At 41.8% G+C, this 16366-nt stretch overlaps 1 protein-coding gene across 5 annotated transcripts; it reads right to left on the bottom strand.

Annotated features, from left to right (window-relative positions):
* Positions 1-1528: 1528 nt before the first annotated feature.
* Positions 1529-16260, bottom strand: trim33l (tripartite motif containing 33, like). 5 transcript variants are annotated; one of them, XM_014160884.2, is made up of 15 exons: positions 15970-16260; positions 15674-15863; positions 14233-14348; positions 13965-14100; positions 13497-13617; positions 13137-13253; positions 10058-10199; positions 9792-9938; positions 6334-6445; positions 3109-4670; positions 2778-2977; positions 2543-2645; positions 2356-2424; positions 2051-2185; positions 1529-1907 (listed from the first exon to the last, which is right to left on the bottom strand). In XM_014160884.2, the coding sequence occupies exons 8-15, from the start codon at positions 9933-9935 to the stop codon at positions 1629-1631; spliced, it is 2604 nt and encodes an 867-aa protein (XP_014016359.2). In that variant the 5' UTR covers positions 9936-9938; positions 10058-10199; positions 13137-13253; positions 13497-13617; positions 13965-14100; positions 14233-14348; positions 15674-15863; positions 15970-16260; the 3' UTR covers positions 1529-1628. The 5 variants fall into 5 exon arrangements, with proteins under 5 accessions (XP_014016359.2, XP_014016332.2, XP_045558395.1 ...); XM_014160857.2 differs by having other exon boundaries at positions 10058-10173; XM_045702439.1 differs by having other exon boundaries at positions 10058-10173; positions 16033-16245.
* Between the last annotated feature and the right edge of the window lie 106 nt (positions 16261-16366).

The raw sequence follows: 16366 nt of genomic DNA, 5'->3' as shown, positions 1-16366 counted from the left end.
GGCTGCCTTATTCTCATGCAGTGCACCTTTCATCTAGGCCAATTTAAGTACGTTCGAAACACAGGCATACATAGAATATTTTATATAAACTCAGAAAAAAGAAACGTCCCCTTTTCAGGACCCTGTCTTTCAAAGATAATTTGTAAAAATGCAAATAAATTCACAGATCTTCATTGTAAAGGGTTTAAACAGTTTCCCAAGCTTGTTCAATGAACCATAAACAATTAATGAACATGCACCTGTGGAATGGTCGTTAAGACACTAACAGCTTACAGATGGTAGGCAATTAAGGTCACAGTTATGAAAACGTAGGACACTAAAGAGGCCTTTCTACTGACTCTGAAAAACACAAAAATAAAGATTCCCAGGGTCCCTGCTCATCTGTGTGAACATGCCTTAGACATGCTGCAAGTAGGCATGAGGACTGAAGATGTGGCCAGGGCAATTAATTGCAATGTCCGTACTGTGAGACCCTAAGACAGCGCAGACTGCTGTTATAATCTCCACCCGGCACAGCCAGAAGAGGACTGGCCACCCCTCATAGCCTGGTTCCTCTCTAGGTTTCTTCCTAGGTTCTGGCCTTTCTAGGGAGTTTTTCCTAGCCACCGTGCTTCTACACCTGCATTGCTTGCTGTTTGGGGTTTTAGGCTGGGTTTCTGTACAGCACTTTGTGATATCCGCTGATGTAAGAAGGGCTATATAAATACATTTGATTTGATCGTCCTCGCAGTGGCAGACCACGTGTAACACCTGCACAGGATCGGTACATCTGAACATCACACTTGCGGAACAGGTACAGGATGGCAACAACAACTGCCCGAGTTACAGCAGGAACGCATAATCCCTCCATCAGTGCTCAGACTGTCCGCAATAGGCTGAGAGAGGCTGGACTGAGGGCTTGTAGGCCTGTTGTAAGGCAGGTCCTCACCAGACATCACCAGCAACAACGTCGCCTATGGGCACAGACCCAACGTCGCTGGACCAGGCAGGACTGGCAAAAGGGCTCTTCACTGATGAGTCGCGGTTTTGTCTCACTAGGGGTGATGGTCGGATTTGCGTTTATCGTCGAAGGAATGAGCGTTACACAGAGGCCTGTACTCTGGAGCGGGACCGATTTGGAGGTGGAGGGTCCGTCATGGTCTGGGGCGGTGTGTCACAGCATCATCGGACTGAGCTTGTTGTCATTGCAGGCAATCTCAACGCTGTGCGTTACAGGGAAGACATCCTCCTCCCCCACACCAGGTACTGACTGTTACTTTTGATTTTGACCCCCCTTTGTTCAGGGACTCATTATTCAATTTGTTAGTCACATGTCTGTGGAACTTGTTCAGTTTATGTCTCAGTTGTTGAATCTTGTTATGTTCATGCAAATACTTACACATGTTAAGTTTGCTGAAAATAAACGCAGTTGACAGTGAGAGGACGTTTCTTTTTTTGCTGAGTTTACTAGCGTACAGTACAAAGGCTACAGTAATGCATAGTATATTGCATCGTTGTTACAAATGTGCAAAAACAAAGTCACACACAATCACTTTTGTATTTAATTTAATGAAAAAAGTACAATGTCAGTTGTATATAATTGACTAACAACATAGCATTTCTGAGTCTCCACTTCAAATGGCCATTATTCAGTCTGCATCTTTTTTCATTTTTTTCATATTAGTTTCATTTTCATCTGTTGCAACTCTGACCTGGGAGTGACGTTTCTTAGCTTTTGGCACTTTGGTCATATTCAGCAACTCCCTCATCCTCTTCAGAGACTCTGCAGCCGTTGGTTCCTCAGGTTCCCCCGTCTCAGTCCAGCTTCTGTTAGGGTGGCTGAGGAGGGAAGGGTGGAGAGCTGTCCCAAACACTTCCCCTAACTTCCTCTGAAAGCTGCCCCGTAGCTTGACAACCAACTCCTGGTCCTTTGAGATAATAAAAAATACACATTCAATGTCATTTGCCTGGTATTTTTGTCTGTAAATTCTCAGGTAATTTGGTAGTTTAGCAAATGCTTTCAGTAGTGATTTTTTGACTATATAAATTACATCTTAGAAGATGTGACAACCTTTGAGTTCATCAACATGGTGTCGAAAAGGACCCAGACGTCAGAGACAAATTCGGAGGGGGTACGGTAAGGGGATGATCGATGTTGTAGCAGCCTTCCATGTATGGAGTCAAGACATATTGAATCTGAGGTGGGCTGAAGAGACAAAAGTATGAGAGCTCTCATTATAAATGTGCTAAATAATAGCAACAGATAAGATTATTTACAAATATCACTAATGCCATTGAGTTACAATAAGCCATTTTGGTCAGGACAGCGTAATCATAAAAAAATAACATGTTTTTAATATATATTTTCATACACACCTCAGCCGTGCTGCAAAGGATGTTTCTGTCATTCTCACACCTTAGAAAGAGTAGGAGATGCTCACATTTCTGTTAGCAAAGAAAATAACAAGATCTGGTTAATGCCAGCATTGAATCTAAGAAGTTGCAGGTCCAAAAGGTCAATTTAAATGCTATCCGACTCAAATGCACAACGGGTGAATTTTACCCGCTGGTCTGCTAGGCTGAGGCACATAGTCCTGTGCCTGTCATCACTGTAGGGGTCTATGGTGTCGGCCAGGTCCTGACAAAGTGAACACTTCCATTCCTCCCTACCAGAGAGGGAAACAGACAGCACACAGCTTTAACACAAGGAACTCAGACTAGAGTATTCCCTCCATATCAACTCCACCAAACTGGAACTTTACACAGAAACTACTACTGTAAATCTTTAGGGAGATTACCAGAAGGAAGGACCAATGGGTGGGATATGACAATCTTGGTGGTAGCCCCTCCCACACTCTACACAGAATAGCGAACCGCCAACAGTGTGACAGGCCGCACAGGTCACATACTGGAGCAGTGGGGGACTCTCTGGGGAGGACAGGGCCTTGGTCCAGAGGAGGCTGTCTGACTCTGGTGGTGTGATGTCATCGCCATGGGACTGCAACAATAGCAGAGGGGATAGATCATCATCATCTTGCTAAGCTAAAAAGGAAAGTAAAGTGCTTTATCACTAACCTTAACCCAGACTTTAAATCAAGAACAAAACATGTAGTGCAGCAACGTGCTTACCTGGTGGTCTTCTGCAATCTCTTGCAGAATAATCTCATCTTTGCTGGCCCCTTGGACAAGCAGGAACTGAGGAAGAGCGCATCCAGGAGTGGGGGTGGAGATGGGTAGCCGAAACATCAAGACCCTGGGTTGCCAGGACCTTGAGTTGTTAACATTGTTGCCATTGGTCAAGCTCGGTGGCTGGGTGGTGTTGGGTTGCCTGGTTGGCATTTCAGTGGCCACCACCAAACCTGTCCTGGTGGGGAGTGGAGAGGGGCCCTCCAGTAGCACTCTAATGCGTGTTGGCAGCTCAGTTCTCCAGTTATTCACACGCCGATGAAGTGACCTGATAGCCTTAGCGTCCTCTTGTTGTTGGTCATAAGCTATATTTTTATTGTTGTGGGGGGCAGTATGGGTCCTACCCACAGAATAGGGTTTACTGTTAGGGTCCGTGTCAGTTTCGTCTTTGGGGTGGTGGGTGTGGGTTAAGACACTGTAAGAGAGATGATTAGAGGTCCTCTCAGTAGACAAAGTCCCTGTGAACGGCAGATCTGAAGAAGTACTGTCTGAGCAGGCAGCTGCCTTTCTATCAGCCCAGGCTGATGGGACCTCCAAATCCATAGCACTGTCTGCCTTTGTGTCAGTCTCCAACTCAGTGACAGTAGAGGTGGGCTCGTTCTCCCTGGCCTGAGAGTTTGGGTCAGGGTCTGCGAGACCAGTAGGAGGCAGGCTTCTATCACAGGGGGAGTCTGCTAGGGCTTTCACCGGGAGGACAGGGATGGGGTTTACAGAGGGAGGCTGATGGAGGATCCACAGTAGCTGCGATTTTGGAAAGTTCCTATTCTGATGCTGAGCTACGGCTGCAGGAGAGGAGGAGCCAGAAGGTGGGTGGCAGTTCTCTACAGGTGAGTATGAGTGGAACGTCCAGGACTTTCCATCCTTACCTCTCCGAGATCGTCCAGGTCCAGGTGGAGGAGTTGCCTTGAACATACCATAAAGTCTAGGTGTGGCCTCGATCAGTGGTTGGAGAGATGGGGAGGTTGGAGGCTGAACAGGGGATAGCCGGGCAGGGTTTGTGGGGACCAATGGTGACTGGACATGAAGTGCAGGAACAAGTGATGGCTGGGCATGGTTTGTGGGGACCAACGGTGACTGGGCATGAAGTGCAGGAACAAGTGATGGCTGGGCAGGGTTTGAGGGAAGACAGAATGGTGGATTATGTATATTCATGGAGGGGTGAGATGGGGCTAGTGTAGATGGGCAGGGCTGGGGTGTCACAGGATGGCTCAATGGAAGTCTTGAAGGGGTGTGGACAGGCAGGGAGCGATAAGGAGGAGGCTCACGGGAGGTGGAGGGCTGGGAAGCTGAGGGCTGACTGAGGGGGTTGGATGGGGCAGTGTAAGAGGAGCGTGGGGGCTGGAAGACAGGGTTATGTGGAGGGGGAACAGAATGGATGGGCATGTTAGGAGCACTGGAAGAGGTCTGGCCAGAGGGAGCACTGGGTCTTTCTTGGTTTTCCAGGGGGTTGTTGTCTTGACTAACATGTGATTGGGCAAAGGGAACAATATCACCCAAAAGTTTACCTGGAAAAAAGGAAGAAAAATAATACTATCGTAGGAGCAATGATATAAATGAGATGGTCAAGACCAGGCGGTCTCAAGCTTGTGTCCTTTGTGGGCTATACTCGGCCTTGTCTTAGGATGGTAAGTTGGTGGTTGGAGACATCCCTCTAGTGGTGTGGGGGCTGTGCTTTGGCAAAGTGGGTGGGGTTATATCCTGCCTGTTTGGCCCTGTCCGGGGGTCATCGGATGGGGCCACAGTGTCTTCTGATCCCTCCTGTCTCAGCCTCCAGTATTTATGCTGCAGTAGTTTAAGTGTTGGGGGGCTAGGGTCAGTCTGTTACATCTGGAGTATTTCTCTTGTCTTATCCGGTGTCCTGTGTGAATTTAAATATGCTCTCTCTAATTCTCTCTTTCTCTCTTTCTCTCGGAGGACCTGAGCCCTAGGACCATGCCTCAGGACTACCTGGCATGATGACTCCTTGCTGTCCCCAGTCCACCTGGCCGTGCTGCTGCTCCAGTTTCAACTGTTCTGCCTGCGGCTATGGAACCCTGACCTGTTCACCGGACGTGCTTGTTGCACCCTCGACAACTACTATGATTATTATTTGACCATGCTGGTCATTTATGAACATTTTAACATCTTGACCATGTTCTGTTATAAAATCCACCCGGCACAGCCAGAAGAGGACTGGCCACCCCTCATAGCCTGGTTCCTCTCTAGGTTTCTTCCTAGGTTTTTGGCCTTTCTAGGAAGTTTTTCCTAGGGAGTTTTTCCTAGCCACCGTGCTTCTTTCACATGCATTGCTTGCTGTTTGGGGTTTTAGGCTGGGTTTCTGTACAGCACTTTGAGATATCAGCTGATGTACGAAGGGCTATATAAATACATTTGATTTGATTTTGATTTGTCCTGGGGTCCCCATTCCCAATGACAAAATTCCTTGGGTTCATTTTGGCATGTTATTTTAACAACACTAAATGGGCAATACTGGACTACCACATCGTTATGTGGCAATCAATGCTAAAACCTTTTTTTCTTGATTTAATCTAAGAATTTTGTTAAGATCCAAGCCAGCAGAGTGTAGGGGAAGGGTACCAAAGACCCTCCCCATTATTGATTAAGGGGACCTTAAAACTCATATGCTTGCTACAGGCCTTATAATAGCAGGTCTCACTATTATACTGTTGCTGTGTGTCTGAACTCTGCCACTATACTTTGCATAAGATATCTATATTAGTCATTGTGGTTAAGACCTAGTTGTTGCAAGAACATGCCCGCAGGCTAGGCAAGAGACCGGAACTAGATAAAGAGCTGAGAAGTGAACACTGTCTAGATTGGCCACTTTCATCTCGTGCGACAGTGGAAAATGCTGATAATACTTTGAATTCAGAGAATGCACTGTTCTAGGTATTTGCATTAAGGTAACCTCAACTCATTGGACATATGCATTGATGAAGGTGATCACACCACCAGGGAGTGATCACAGGTATATAATCAGCTGAGCCCTTTGCTGTGTTTCCATTGTTAACTTCTGTCTGCAATTGCATTAATAAAAGTTTGATTGATTTACTTAAAGAAGATATTGTCTGACTGCTGATTTCACCAATAAGCCCATGATTGACAGGGAACAAGGAACCTACCCTGACAACAGCCTACATGAATAGGAGATTGAGTATCTTGACTTACCAAAGGAAGCTATTTGTTTCTTGAAGTCATCCGTAATCACCAGCTGCAACTTAAGCATGGTCCCCGGGGGCTCAGTACTCTGAGTCAAGAGATGCTGTAACTGGGATCCAATCTGTGGAGTGAGAGGAAGGAGCATGTGTCCATAGGGTTGCACATGTGTGTTAATGTGGTAATGTTTGTGACGCAGGATTGGGGTCAATTTGGAATTTCTGAATTAAATTCAATTTCGAACAATAAATTTGAATTGAATTTGAATTGGCCACACCCCACTTAAAGCAACATTTGAATTGAATTTGAATTGAAGGAAGTAACGTTTAATTCAAACTAGAGGTCGATCGATAAGTTCCTCGGCGTACACATCACGGACAAACTGAAATGGTCCAACCACACAGACAGCGTGGTGAAGAAGGCGCAGCAGCGCCTCTTCAACCTCAGGAGGCTGAAGAAATTCGGCTTGTCACCAAAAACACTCACAAACTTCTACAGATGCACAATCGAGAGCATCCTGTCGGGCTGTATCACCGCCTGATACGGCAACTGCTCCGCCCACAACCGTAAGGCTCTCCAGAGGGTAGTGAGGTCTGCACAACGCATCACCGGGGGCAAACTACCTGCCCTCCAGGACACCTACACCACCCGATGTCACAGGAAGACCAAAAAGATCATCAAGGACAGCAACCACCCGAGCCACTGCCTGTTCACCCCGCTATCATCCAGAAGGCGAGGTCAGTACAGGTGCATCAAAGCGGGGACCGAGAGACTGAAAAACAACTTCTATCTCAAGGCCATCAGACTGTTAAATAGCCATCACTAACATTGAGTGTCTGCTGCCAACATACTGACTCATCTCAAGCTACTTTAATAATGGAAAAATGTATGTAATAAATGTATCACTAGCCACTTTAAACAATGCCACTTCATATAATGTTTACATACCCTACATTACTCATCTCATATGTATATACTGTACTCTATAACATCTACTGTATCTTGCCATCTTGATGTAATGTATCACTAGCCACTTTAAACAATGCCACTTTTATATGTTTACATATCCTACATTACTCATCTCATATGTATATACTGTACTCTATACCATCCACTGCAGCTTGCCTATGCCGTTCTATACCATCACTCATTCGTATATTTTTTTTATGTACATATTCTTATTCAGGTAATTGTTGTGAAATTGTTAGGTTAGATTACTCGTTGAATATTACTGCATTGTCGGAACTAGAAGCACAAGCATTTCACTACACTCACATTAACGTCTGCTAACCATGTGTATGTGACAAATAAAATTTGATTTGATTATGATTTTTCAACGCCGATACAGATAATTGGAGGACCAAAAAATGCAGACACTGATTAAATCGGACTATTTTTAAATAATTATTTGTAATAATGACAATTACAACAATACTGAATGAACACTTTTATTTTAACTTAATATAATACATAAATAAAATCAATTTAGTCTCAAATAAATAATGAAACATGTTCAATTTGGTTTAAATAATGCAAAAACACAGTGTTGGAGAAGAAAGTAAAAGTGCAATATGTGCCATGTAAAAACGCTAACGTTTAAGTTCCTTGCTCAGAACATGAGAACATATGAAAGATTGTGGTTCCTTTTAACATTTTAGGTTGTAGTTATTATAGGAATTCCAGAACTATTTCTCTCTATACCATTTGTATTTCATATACCTTTGACTATTGGATGTTCTTATAGGCACTTTAGTATTGCCAGCCTAATCTCGGGAGTTGATAGGATTGAAATCATAAACAGCGCTGTGCTTCAAGCATTGCAAAGAGCTGCTGGCAAATGCAGTAAAGTGCTGTTTGAATGAATGCTTACGAGCCTGCTGCTGCCTACCACCACTCAGTCAGACTGCTCTATCAAATATCAAATCACAGACTTAATTATAATATAATAAACACACAGAAATACGAAACTTAGGTAATTAATATGATCAAATCCGAAAACTATCATTTCGAAAACAAAACGTTTATTCTTTCAGTGAAATACGGAACCGTTCCGTATTTTATAGAACGGGTGGCAAACCTAAGTCTAAATATTGCTGTTACATTGCACAACCTTCAATGTTATGTCATAATTATGTAAAGTTCTGGCAAATTAATTATGGCCTTTGTTAGGAAGAAATGGTCTTCACACAGTTCCCAACGAGCCAGACGGCCCAAACTGCTGCATATACCCTGACTCTGCTTGCACTGAACGCATGTGAAGCGACACAATTTCCCTAGTTAATAATGCCTGCTAACATGAATTTCTTTTAACTAAATATGCAGGTTTAAAAATATATACTTGTGTATTGATTTTAAGAAAGGCATTGATGTTTATGGTTAGGTTTATTGGTGCAACGATTGTGTTTTTCTTCGCAAATGCGCTTTTGTTAATTAAATCACCCGTTTGGCGAAGTCGGCTGTGATTAAATGATAAATTAATAGGCACCGCATCGATTATATGCAACGCAGGACAAGCTAGTTAAACTAGTAATATCATCAACCATGTGTAGTTAACTAGTGATGTTGTTAAAATGTATTGTTTTTTATAAGATAAGTTTAATGCTAGCTAGCAACTTACCTTGGCTCCTTGCTCTACTCGCGTAACAGGTGGTCAGACTGCCACCTGGTTTGCAATGTAATCGGCCATAATTGGCATCCAAAAATGCTGATTACCGATTGTTATGAAAACTTGAAATCGGCCCTAATTAAATCGGCCATGCCGGTTAATCGGTCGACCTATAATTCAAACCAATTGAACTAAGACATGAAAGCATCATTAATTTGACAAATATTTTATCAAAAAGGATATGCCACTTATTAATGCAAAGAATACACACATACCATTTCAAATATTAGTTTGATTATAACTCAAAGATGTCATTTTCTTTGTCATGAGATGTTAGATTATTCCCTTCCATACTGCAGTTTTTGACCAGATGCATTCTGGGAAATGTATTCTGATATCTAAAAACATTAAGGGAATGATGAATTATTATAGAAAACCCACAACAGGATCTTAAAAATATTTCCAGACCACTGTAATTATTTTAAATGGTTTTAGGAGAATGAGTTTTAAAAATGAAAATGTTCAACCTTATGCTACATGGTATTGGTAACCATACATTATGTCAAAATAAACATTTCTATGGTGATTTGTTGAAAAAAATAAGCCATTTGAATTTCATTGAATTTTATAGAATTCAATTCTACTTCCTTTCATTCAAATTCAATTGAAATTCTGCTTCATGTAGGGTGTGGCCAATTGAAGTTCAATTCAAATTCAATCATTTCAATTAAAGAGAAATTCGCAACTCAATTCAGAATGAAGTGTCTTTGGGGGAGATGGGGGATAAGGCACTCTCATATAAGCCAAAAGAAAAACAAGGAAATGTGTGAGTAGCTTTGTACAGGCAGAACAAGTGGGTTCGTACCTGCCCTTTGCAGGAGAGCAGGGCAAAGAAGTCCTCCACCTTCAGGGCTTTCTCAGCAAAGTCAGCAACATAGTCCTGCCTCTGCCCCAGTTTTCTTAGTGCACTCCGTCTCGTCTCGATCCCTGCCACCTCGGCATTACACATAGTCTGGGTGGACATGAGCAAGCATTTTATCGACTCAAACTGAGAGCAAAATCACATGAACACACACACACACACTTTCTTTAGCTTTCATGGATTGTGTTAGTCTTGGATAGCTGAAATACCTCTATGTTGTTGTAGAGCGACGTGGCTCTCGATTTCAAGAGTTGAACAGTGGCAAAAAAGCATTCTCTTCAGGCTCTCCCTCAGCTTTGACTTGAGTTGTGTTATGTCTAGCAATCTGCGAGTGGGAGAGAACATGTGGGTCTTTCCACAAAATTAATGCCTTTTGTATTCCTTTGATATATACAGAACCAGTCAAACGTTTGGACACACCTACTCATTCAAGGTTTTTCTTTATTTTTTACACTTTTATACATTGTAGAATAATAGTGAAGACATCAACACTATGAAATAACACATATGGAATCATGTAGTAACCAAAAAAGTGTTAAACAAATCAAAATATATTTTATATTTAGATTCTTCAAAGTAGCCACCCTTTGCCCTGATGACAGCTTTGCACACTCTTGGCATTCTCTGAACCAGCTTCATGAGGTAGTCACCTGGAATGTATTTCAATTAAAAGGTGTGGCTTTTTAAAAGTTAATTTGTGGAATTTCTTTCCTTATTAATGCATTTGAGCCAATCAGTTGTGTTGTGACAAGGTAGGGGTGGTATACAGAAGATTGCCCTATTTGGTGAAAGACCAAGTCCATATTATGTCAAGAAGAGCTCAAATAAGCAAAGAGAAACAACAGTCAATCATTATTTTAAGACAGGAAGGTCAGTCAACCCAGAAAATGTCAAGAACTTTTAAAGTATCTTCAAGTGCAGTTGCAAAAACCATCAAGCGCTATGATGAAACTGGCTCTCATGAGGACTGCCACAGGAAAGGAAGACGCAGTGTTACCTCTGCTGCAGAAGATATGTTCCTTAAGAGTTACCAGCCTTAGAAATGTTAGCCCAAATAAATGCTTCACAGAGTTCAAGTAAGAGACACATCTCAACATCAACTGTTCAGAGAAGACTGCGTGAATCAGGCCTTCATGGTCGAATTGCTGCAAAGAAACCACTACTAATGGACACCAATAATAAGAAGAGACTTGCTTGGGCCAAGAAACACAATCAATGGGCATTAGCCAGGTGGAAATCTGTCCTTTGGTCTGATGAGTCCAAATTTGAGATTTTTGGTTCCAACCGCCGTGTCTTTGTGAGACGCAGAGTAGGTGAACGGATGATCTCTGCATGTGTGGTTCCCAACGGGGAGCATGGAGGAGGAGGAGTGATGGTGTGGGGGTGACACTGTCAATGATTTATTTAGAATTCAAGGTACACTTAACCAGCATGGCTACCACAGCATACGCCATCCCATCTGGTTTGTGCTTAGTGGGACTATCATTTTTTTTCAACAAGAAATCACCCAACACTTGTAACCAGGCTGTGTAAAGGCGACTTGACCAAGGAGAGTGATGGATCAGATGACCTGGCCTCCACAATCACCCGACCTCAACCCAATTGAGATGGTTTGGGATGAGTTGGCCCGCAGAGTGAAGGAAAAGCAACCAACAAGTGCTCAGCATATGTGGGAACTCCTTCAAGACTGTTGGAAAAGCATTTCAGGTGAAACTGTTTGAGAGAATGCCAAGAGTTTGCAAAGCTGTCATCAAGGCAACGGGTGGCTACTTTGAAGAATCTAAATATAAAATATATTTTGATTTGTTTAACACTTTTTTGGTTACTACATGATTCCATATGTGTTATTTCATAGTGTTGATGTCTTCACTATTATTCTACAATGTATAAAAGTGTAAAAATAAAGAAAAACCTTGAATGAGTAGGTGTGTCCAAACGTTTGACTGGTACTGTAAGTAGAAGTTGTGCACCAAAAACATGTTATATTAAATGAAGTACCCTTTAATATAGACCTCATGGTGAATTAAATAAATCATACTTTCATTATGAATAAAGACTTACTAAAGTACCAAAATTCTGCATTTTGACATGTCCCTCCGTGCACCCTCCGTGAACCCTCTGTGACTTCTAGGAAGATTTTAACCTATTTACCTCCGAAATTTCTCAACGTTCTCACCATCATTGTAAAGCCCTAGTTATTTTGTTGCCTTGACAAAGTCATTTCTGAAGATTATTATTTATTTCATGTCATTAGAAATTAATCTACGTCTGTCCCTCATTTTATGGTCATCCATGTTACTGTACTCTCGTTTTAATATGGAGAAACAATTCCTTTTGAAATCTGTTTTTAAAAGAAACATTGAACATTTAATTGTCAAATTATAGTGTAAAAGCAGGTGAGCTGGTTCTTCTTTTTCTGGCCATTTTCTGGTGTTTTGTGATGGAAAACTGAGTGGGACGAGCATAACACGTCAACCTGTTACCCATGGATAGACAGGCTAGAAATGTTTTAATTTCAACAACAAAAAATTAAGCTTGCATTCAATTGCCCCTCCCTGTTGCACACAACAGGCTTCCATTCCCCTGTCACAATTGGATTTATGATGAAATTGTCAACCCTGTTACAGTCAACCCTGTTATTTATTTGAAACTTAATAGGGACTTACTATAGTCATATTCTTTTATTTAACCTCTTGAGTTGGGTTAACTAGTTTTTTTATGAAGTTGAACATATGCTGTTTATGACCGAACAGTAAAATTAGATGAAATCAAACATTTTTTGATCAAGTTACACTTCTCAAAAGGCACCGAATTGGTGGAACGTCCCATGTAATAAAATGTCTAGTGGATCATCCACATTAAAGTTTGTCTAATTCAAGCTACATTTCATGACATCTATTGTCTAGATTCCGCTAAAAATATTGCCTCAATCCAAAATTTGTGGGTAGGATATAGCACTTTTGTCTAGGTATTGAAGGCATGGGCCCGGAGGTAAACCTTAACCCTAAACAACCATATAATTGAATAGACCTGCACAGATGCTCAATCTTAGCTGTATTTGCTTACACTAACAGTTTCAATATGCAGCTGCAGTCTTTAGAAACGAACCAAAAACATCCTACTATATTCAGCTGAAGGTTTCTGTTCCAACTAAGATGCAGAGGACGCAGTTGTAAACAATACAGCAGATAGAAGATTTACTTCTGTGACATGAAGTTCATGCCCTGTGACAAGAAACTCCTGTTCCAATATTGTCATTTCATTCCAGTGTAATTGACTAGTTATTACCTGCCGTCCATGTCCAGGAGGCTCTGCTTCACTGCAACTCTCTGCTGCCTCACTCTCTGCACCAGGGACTGAAGCTGATCTTTCTGGCTAGCCATCGCCTCATGGAGGAACTGGAAACTGCATGAGAATGGAAGAGGAGACTCAGGAGAACAGGAGAAGAGAATTCGGCCCAGTTCAAATGCTTAAAGAATCCATCTTGTCCTCCTCTCTTCCTTGAAGTAATCACGTGACTTTACCTTATTTTTTACCTATCGAATTGTGTTTTAGCGATTACTTCAAGGTAGGTAAGGATGCTTCTTCTACAGTATTTGAACTTTCCATGATACTGTGACTGTACTTACAATATGCCAGGAAACTTACCTGTGGTTCCTGTGATCCATTAGTTGGCAGTCTCGACAGGTCAGCTGATCGCAGGTCAAACAGAAGAGCTTGATTGGCTCATGTTTGTGTGTGGGACAAAACACTGTGGCAGCGGAGACTCCTACAGGGGAATAGAAAAATATGATACATTCTAGTATATGAACATGCTATTTCAGTGTCCTGGTATTATCAACAAGTGTTTGACGGCTGTGACTGGCTCAGTCGAATTCTAAGTCAATGTTTGGGAGTGTGTGTGTGTGCGTGCATATGTGCGTTTGTAGTGACCAGATAATAAAATATAACTTGAATATTACAAGGTGTTTGCATAAGATGGTATGATGTTTGAAAAAAGATTTGAGCAGAAAAGATGTCTGTGGATAATTTAATCAAATTCTACATGAGTAGAAGTCTCTGAAAAGAACAGCCATAGTGCTCAATAGCATGGTATTGAGGGTATATAGGGCAGACCTGTTGGGGGTTGGAGCCGTATAGTGTGGTCCTTCGTGACCTTCACTCTTCTGTGTGCAGATACACACTCTGAACACAGCGCCTCTCCACACTCCACACACCAGCCACTCGCCACGAACCCCTCACAACAGGTACACTGCAGTCACAGACGTGATGATGGAATACACAGAATATATAAAGGCATTCACAGGCTATGGGAACAGCACAATCATTGACTGAGTTAATATTATTGATGGAGTTATTCATATTAACCCCCAAAGTGTCTCACCTGGACATTACCAGTCCAGAGATTGTTGGAAGAGTTCTTAATAAAGAGATTATCTTTGACTTCCAGAATATTAAATGGCATGTCACAGGACGGACATGCTGGAGAGATAGAGAGATCTGGAGAGAGAGAGAAATAGACTATTGTTGTAATGTTGTAACGTTTCCCTTCTCAATGTTTCCTGTCTAAAACACTGTGATTGTCTTGTGGGAGTCTCTGAATAGTCGTTGGTCTCTCCCCTAGATAATGATACCGTGACTTTGGAATTATAAGGTTCTATCTGCCAAAAGTCTAGTTATGAGATATTGAGCATTCTCATATGTGGATCTGGGTTGAGTAAAAAGGTTCTGATACTGAATCATAAGATTCATTTAATTTCAAAAGAAAAGTAAAGCCATTTAATCATTAAATAAAGAGTATCCCCTCCATCCTCCAAACCACAAAATGACAAATACACCATGGATTTGTCCCGTGTGGCTCAGTTGGTAGCGCATGGTGTTTGCAACGCCAGGGTTGTGGGTTCGATTCCCACAGGGGACCAGTACAGAAGGAAAAAAAAAATGCATGAAATGTATGCACTCACTACTGTAAGTCGCTCTGGATAAGAGCGTCTGCTAAATGACTAAAATGTAAATGTAATGGAGTACTAGCAGGATGGCTAAAGCTTAGCTCTGGATGAGTAAACGGATATATCTGTCTGGTCTTCGATGCCCAGAGCAAGCAAACTAGTTATCCATGAAATCTGGTAAGTTTGTATTTTCAGTGAAATTCTCCTTCAATATCTATATAGAACAAGATAAAAACAGGGATGCCTCTCCAATGGGCCTTTAACATGCTCCAAGGTAGCTGTATTTAACTATTTTTGCCATAAAGAGCAGAAGTGGCCAGGCACTATTCAACAAAAGTGCTGAAAAAAAACTAAATAAATGCAAAAGAGCATCAGAACCCATGATATGAATAATCAAGGACATGGAACTATTGGTTTTATCAAAATGTATAGTTTTGTATCTCAGAACTGTTTTGTTATGTCTTCCTCTTTCACGGCATCACTTTACATCATTTTTTATTGGAAATGCAGAATTGTGTGATTGAATTGCAAATAGAACCAGAACTGTTTTGTGATGTCTTCCTCTTTCATGACATCACTTTACATAATATTGTATTGGAAACCCAGCATTGTGTGATTGAATTGCAAATATAACCCAAATATAACAGGCAAAGCTGTTTGTGAAGATAAAACTTCATGTTTTTTTCCGTCGTAAATTGTGAAGACCATCTAAAGAGCAACTCTGTGAAGGACACCATCTAAAGTCAAGAGCAACTCTAACTGGCTATGTGAATAACTCATTTTTGACCAAAATGTCAGATAGAACAGTCCTTATTCCAAAAGCTCGATACAGTAAATTCACTAAACCCAGTTGTGTTCAACAAAAGTGCTTCATACCTTTCTGCAACCCTGGATTGACTGGGGGCAGGCATGCTTGACAAATAGAGTGCAAACAGGGAAGAAGTTGGGGATATCGCTCATGGTTTAAAGTTAACCCACAGAGGACACAATTTCCATAGGTTCCCGATTCATTTACTACGTCCGGCCCAAACGGAAAGCCACCGCCGCTTTGCCCGCCATGGTACATCTGTGTGGAAGAGTCATTCCGGGATAAATATTTTTTTATGAGAGAAAAACGAGCCTTGCATTACTATTAATAATCATAATGTATGCATATTTAAGGAGAGACGTACCTCCATTGATGATCGTTCGCACGCAAATGAGAATAAAAGCCGTTAAAATGTTTTTGCATTTACCTTGCGCAGGTTCTCAACCAGCGCAAAGCTCCTCCGGATATTCTTTCAGACTGAAAAAAAATATGGAACGGAAGAAGTTTGAGCATAGTCAAAGATAGTCCAGCTAGCCAGAAACTGCTTCTCCCGATCACGACGGTTGCAGTAGGCGAGGTCCATGGCGACGTTGGCTAGCTGAACTCATGCGCAGGATCACGTCATCTGGTCTAACGGTGGTCTTGCGCCGAACTGCGCATGTGCAAGCCGTCAGGTACTGGTTCCACATAAATTAGTTTTTGACGAAAATATGACATTGTGACACTTTCCATCATTTACCCATGATACGTTACAGTTTTGA

The sequence above is a fragment of the Salmo salar genome, chromosome ssa02 (assembly GCF_905237065.1).
Source record: "Salmo salar chromosome ssa02, Ssal_v3.1, whole genome shotgun sequence".
NCBI lineage: Eukaryota > Metazoa > Chordata > Actinopteri > Salmoniformes > Salmonidae > Salmo > Salmo salar.
This window is presented reverse-complemented; position numbering and strand designations above follow the sequence as displayed.

What these genes read in the sequence shown, in the direction of transcription:
- trim33l (XM_014160884.2), bottom strand. Translation starts at nt 9,935, where the DNA reads ATGTGTAATGCCGAGGTGGCAGGGATCGAGACGAGACGGAGTGCACTA. An exon ending in GAAACAAATAGCTTCCTTTG is followed by an intron (nt 4,671 to 6,333) that starts GTAAGTCAAGAT and finishes CCTTTTTTCCAG; the next exon opens with GTAAACTTTTGGGTGATATT. An exon ending in CCCATTGGTCCTTCCTTCTG is followed by an intron (nt 2,646 to 2,777) that starts GTAATCTCCCTA and finishes CCTCTCTGGTAG; the next exon opens with GGAGGAATGGAAGTGTTCAC.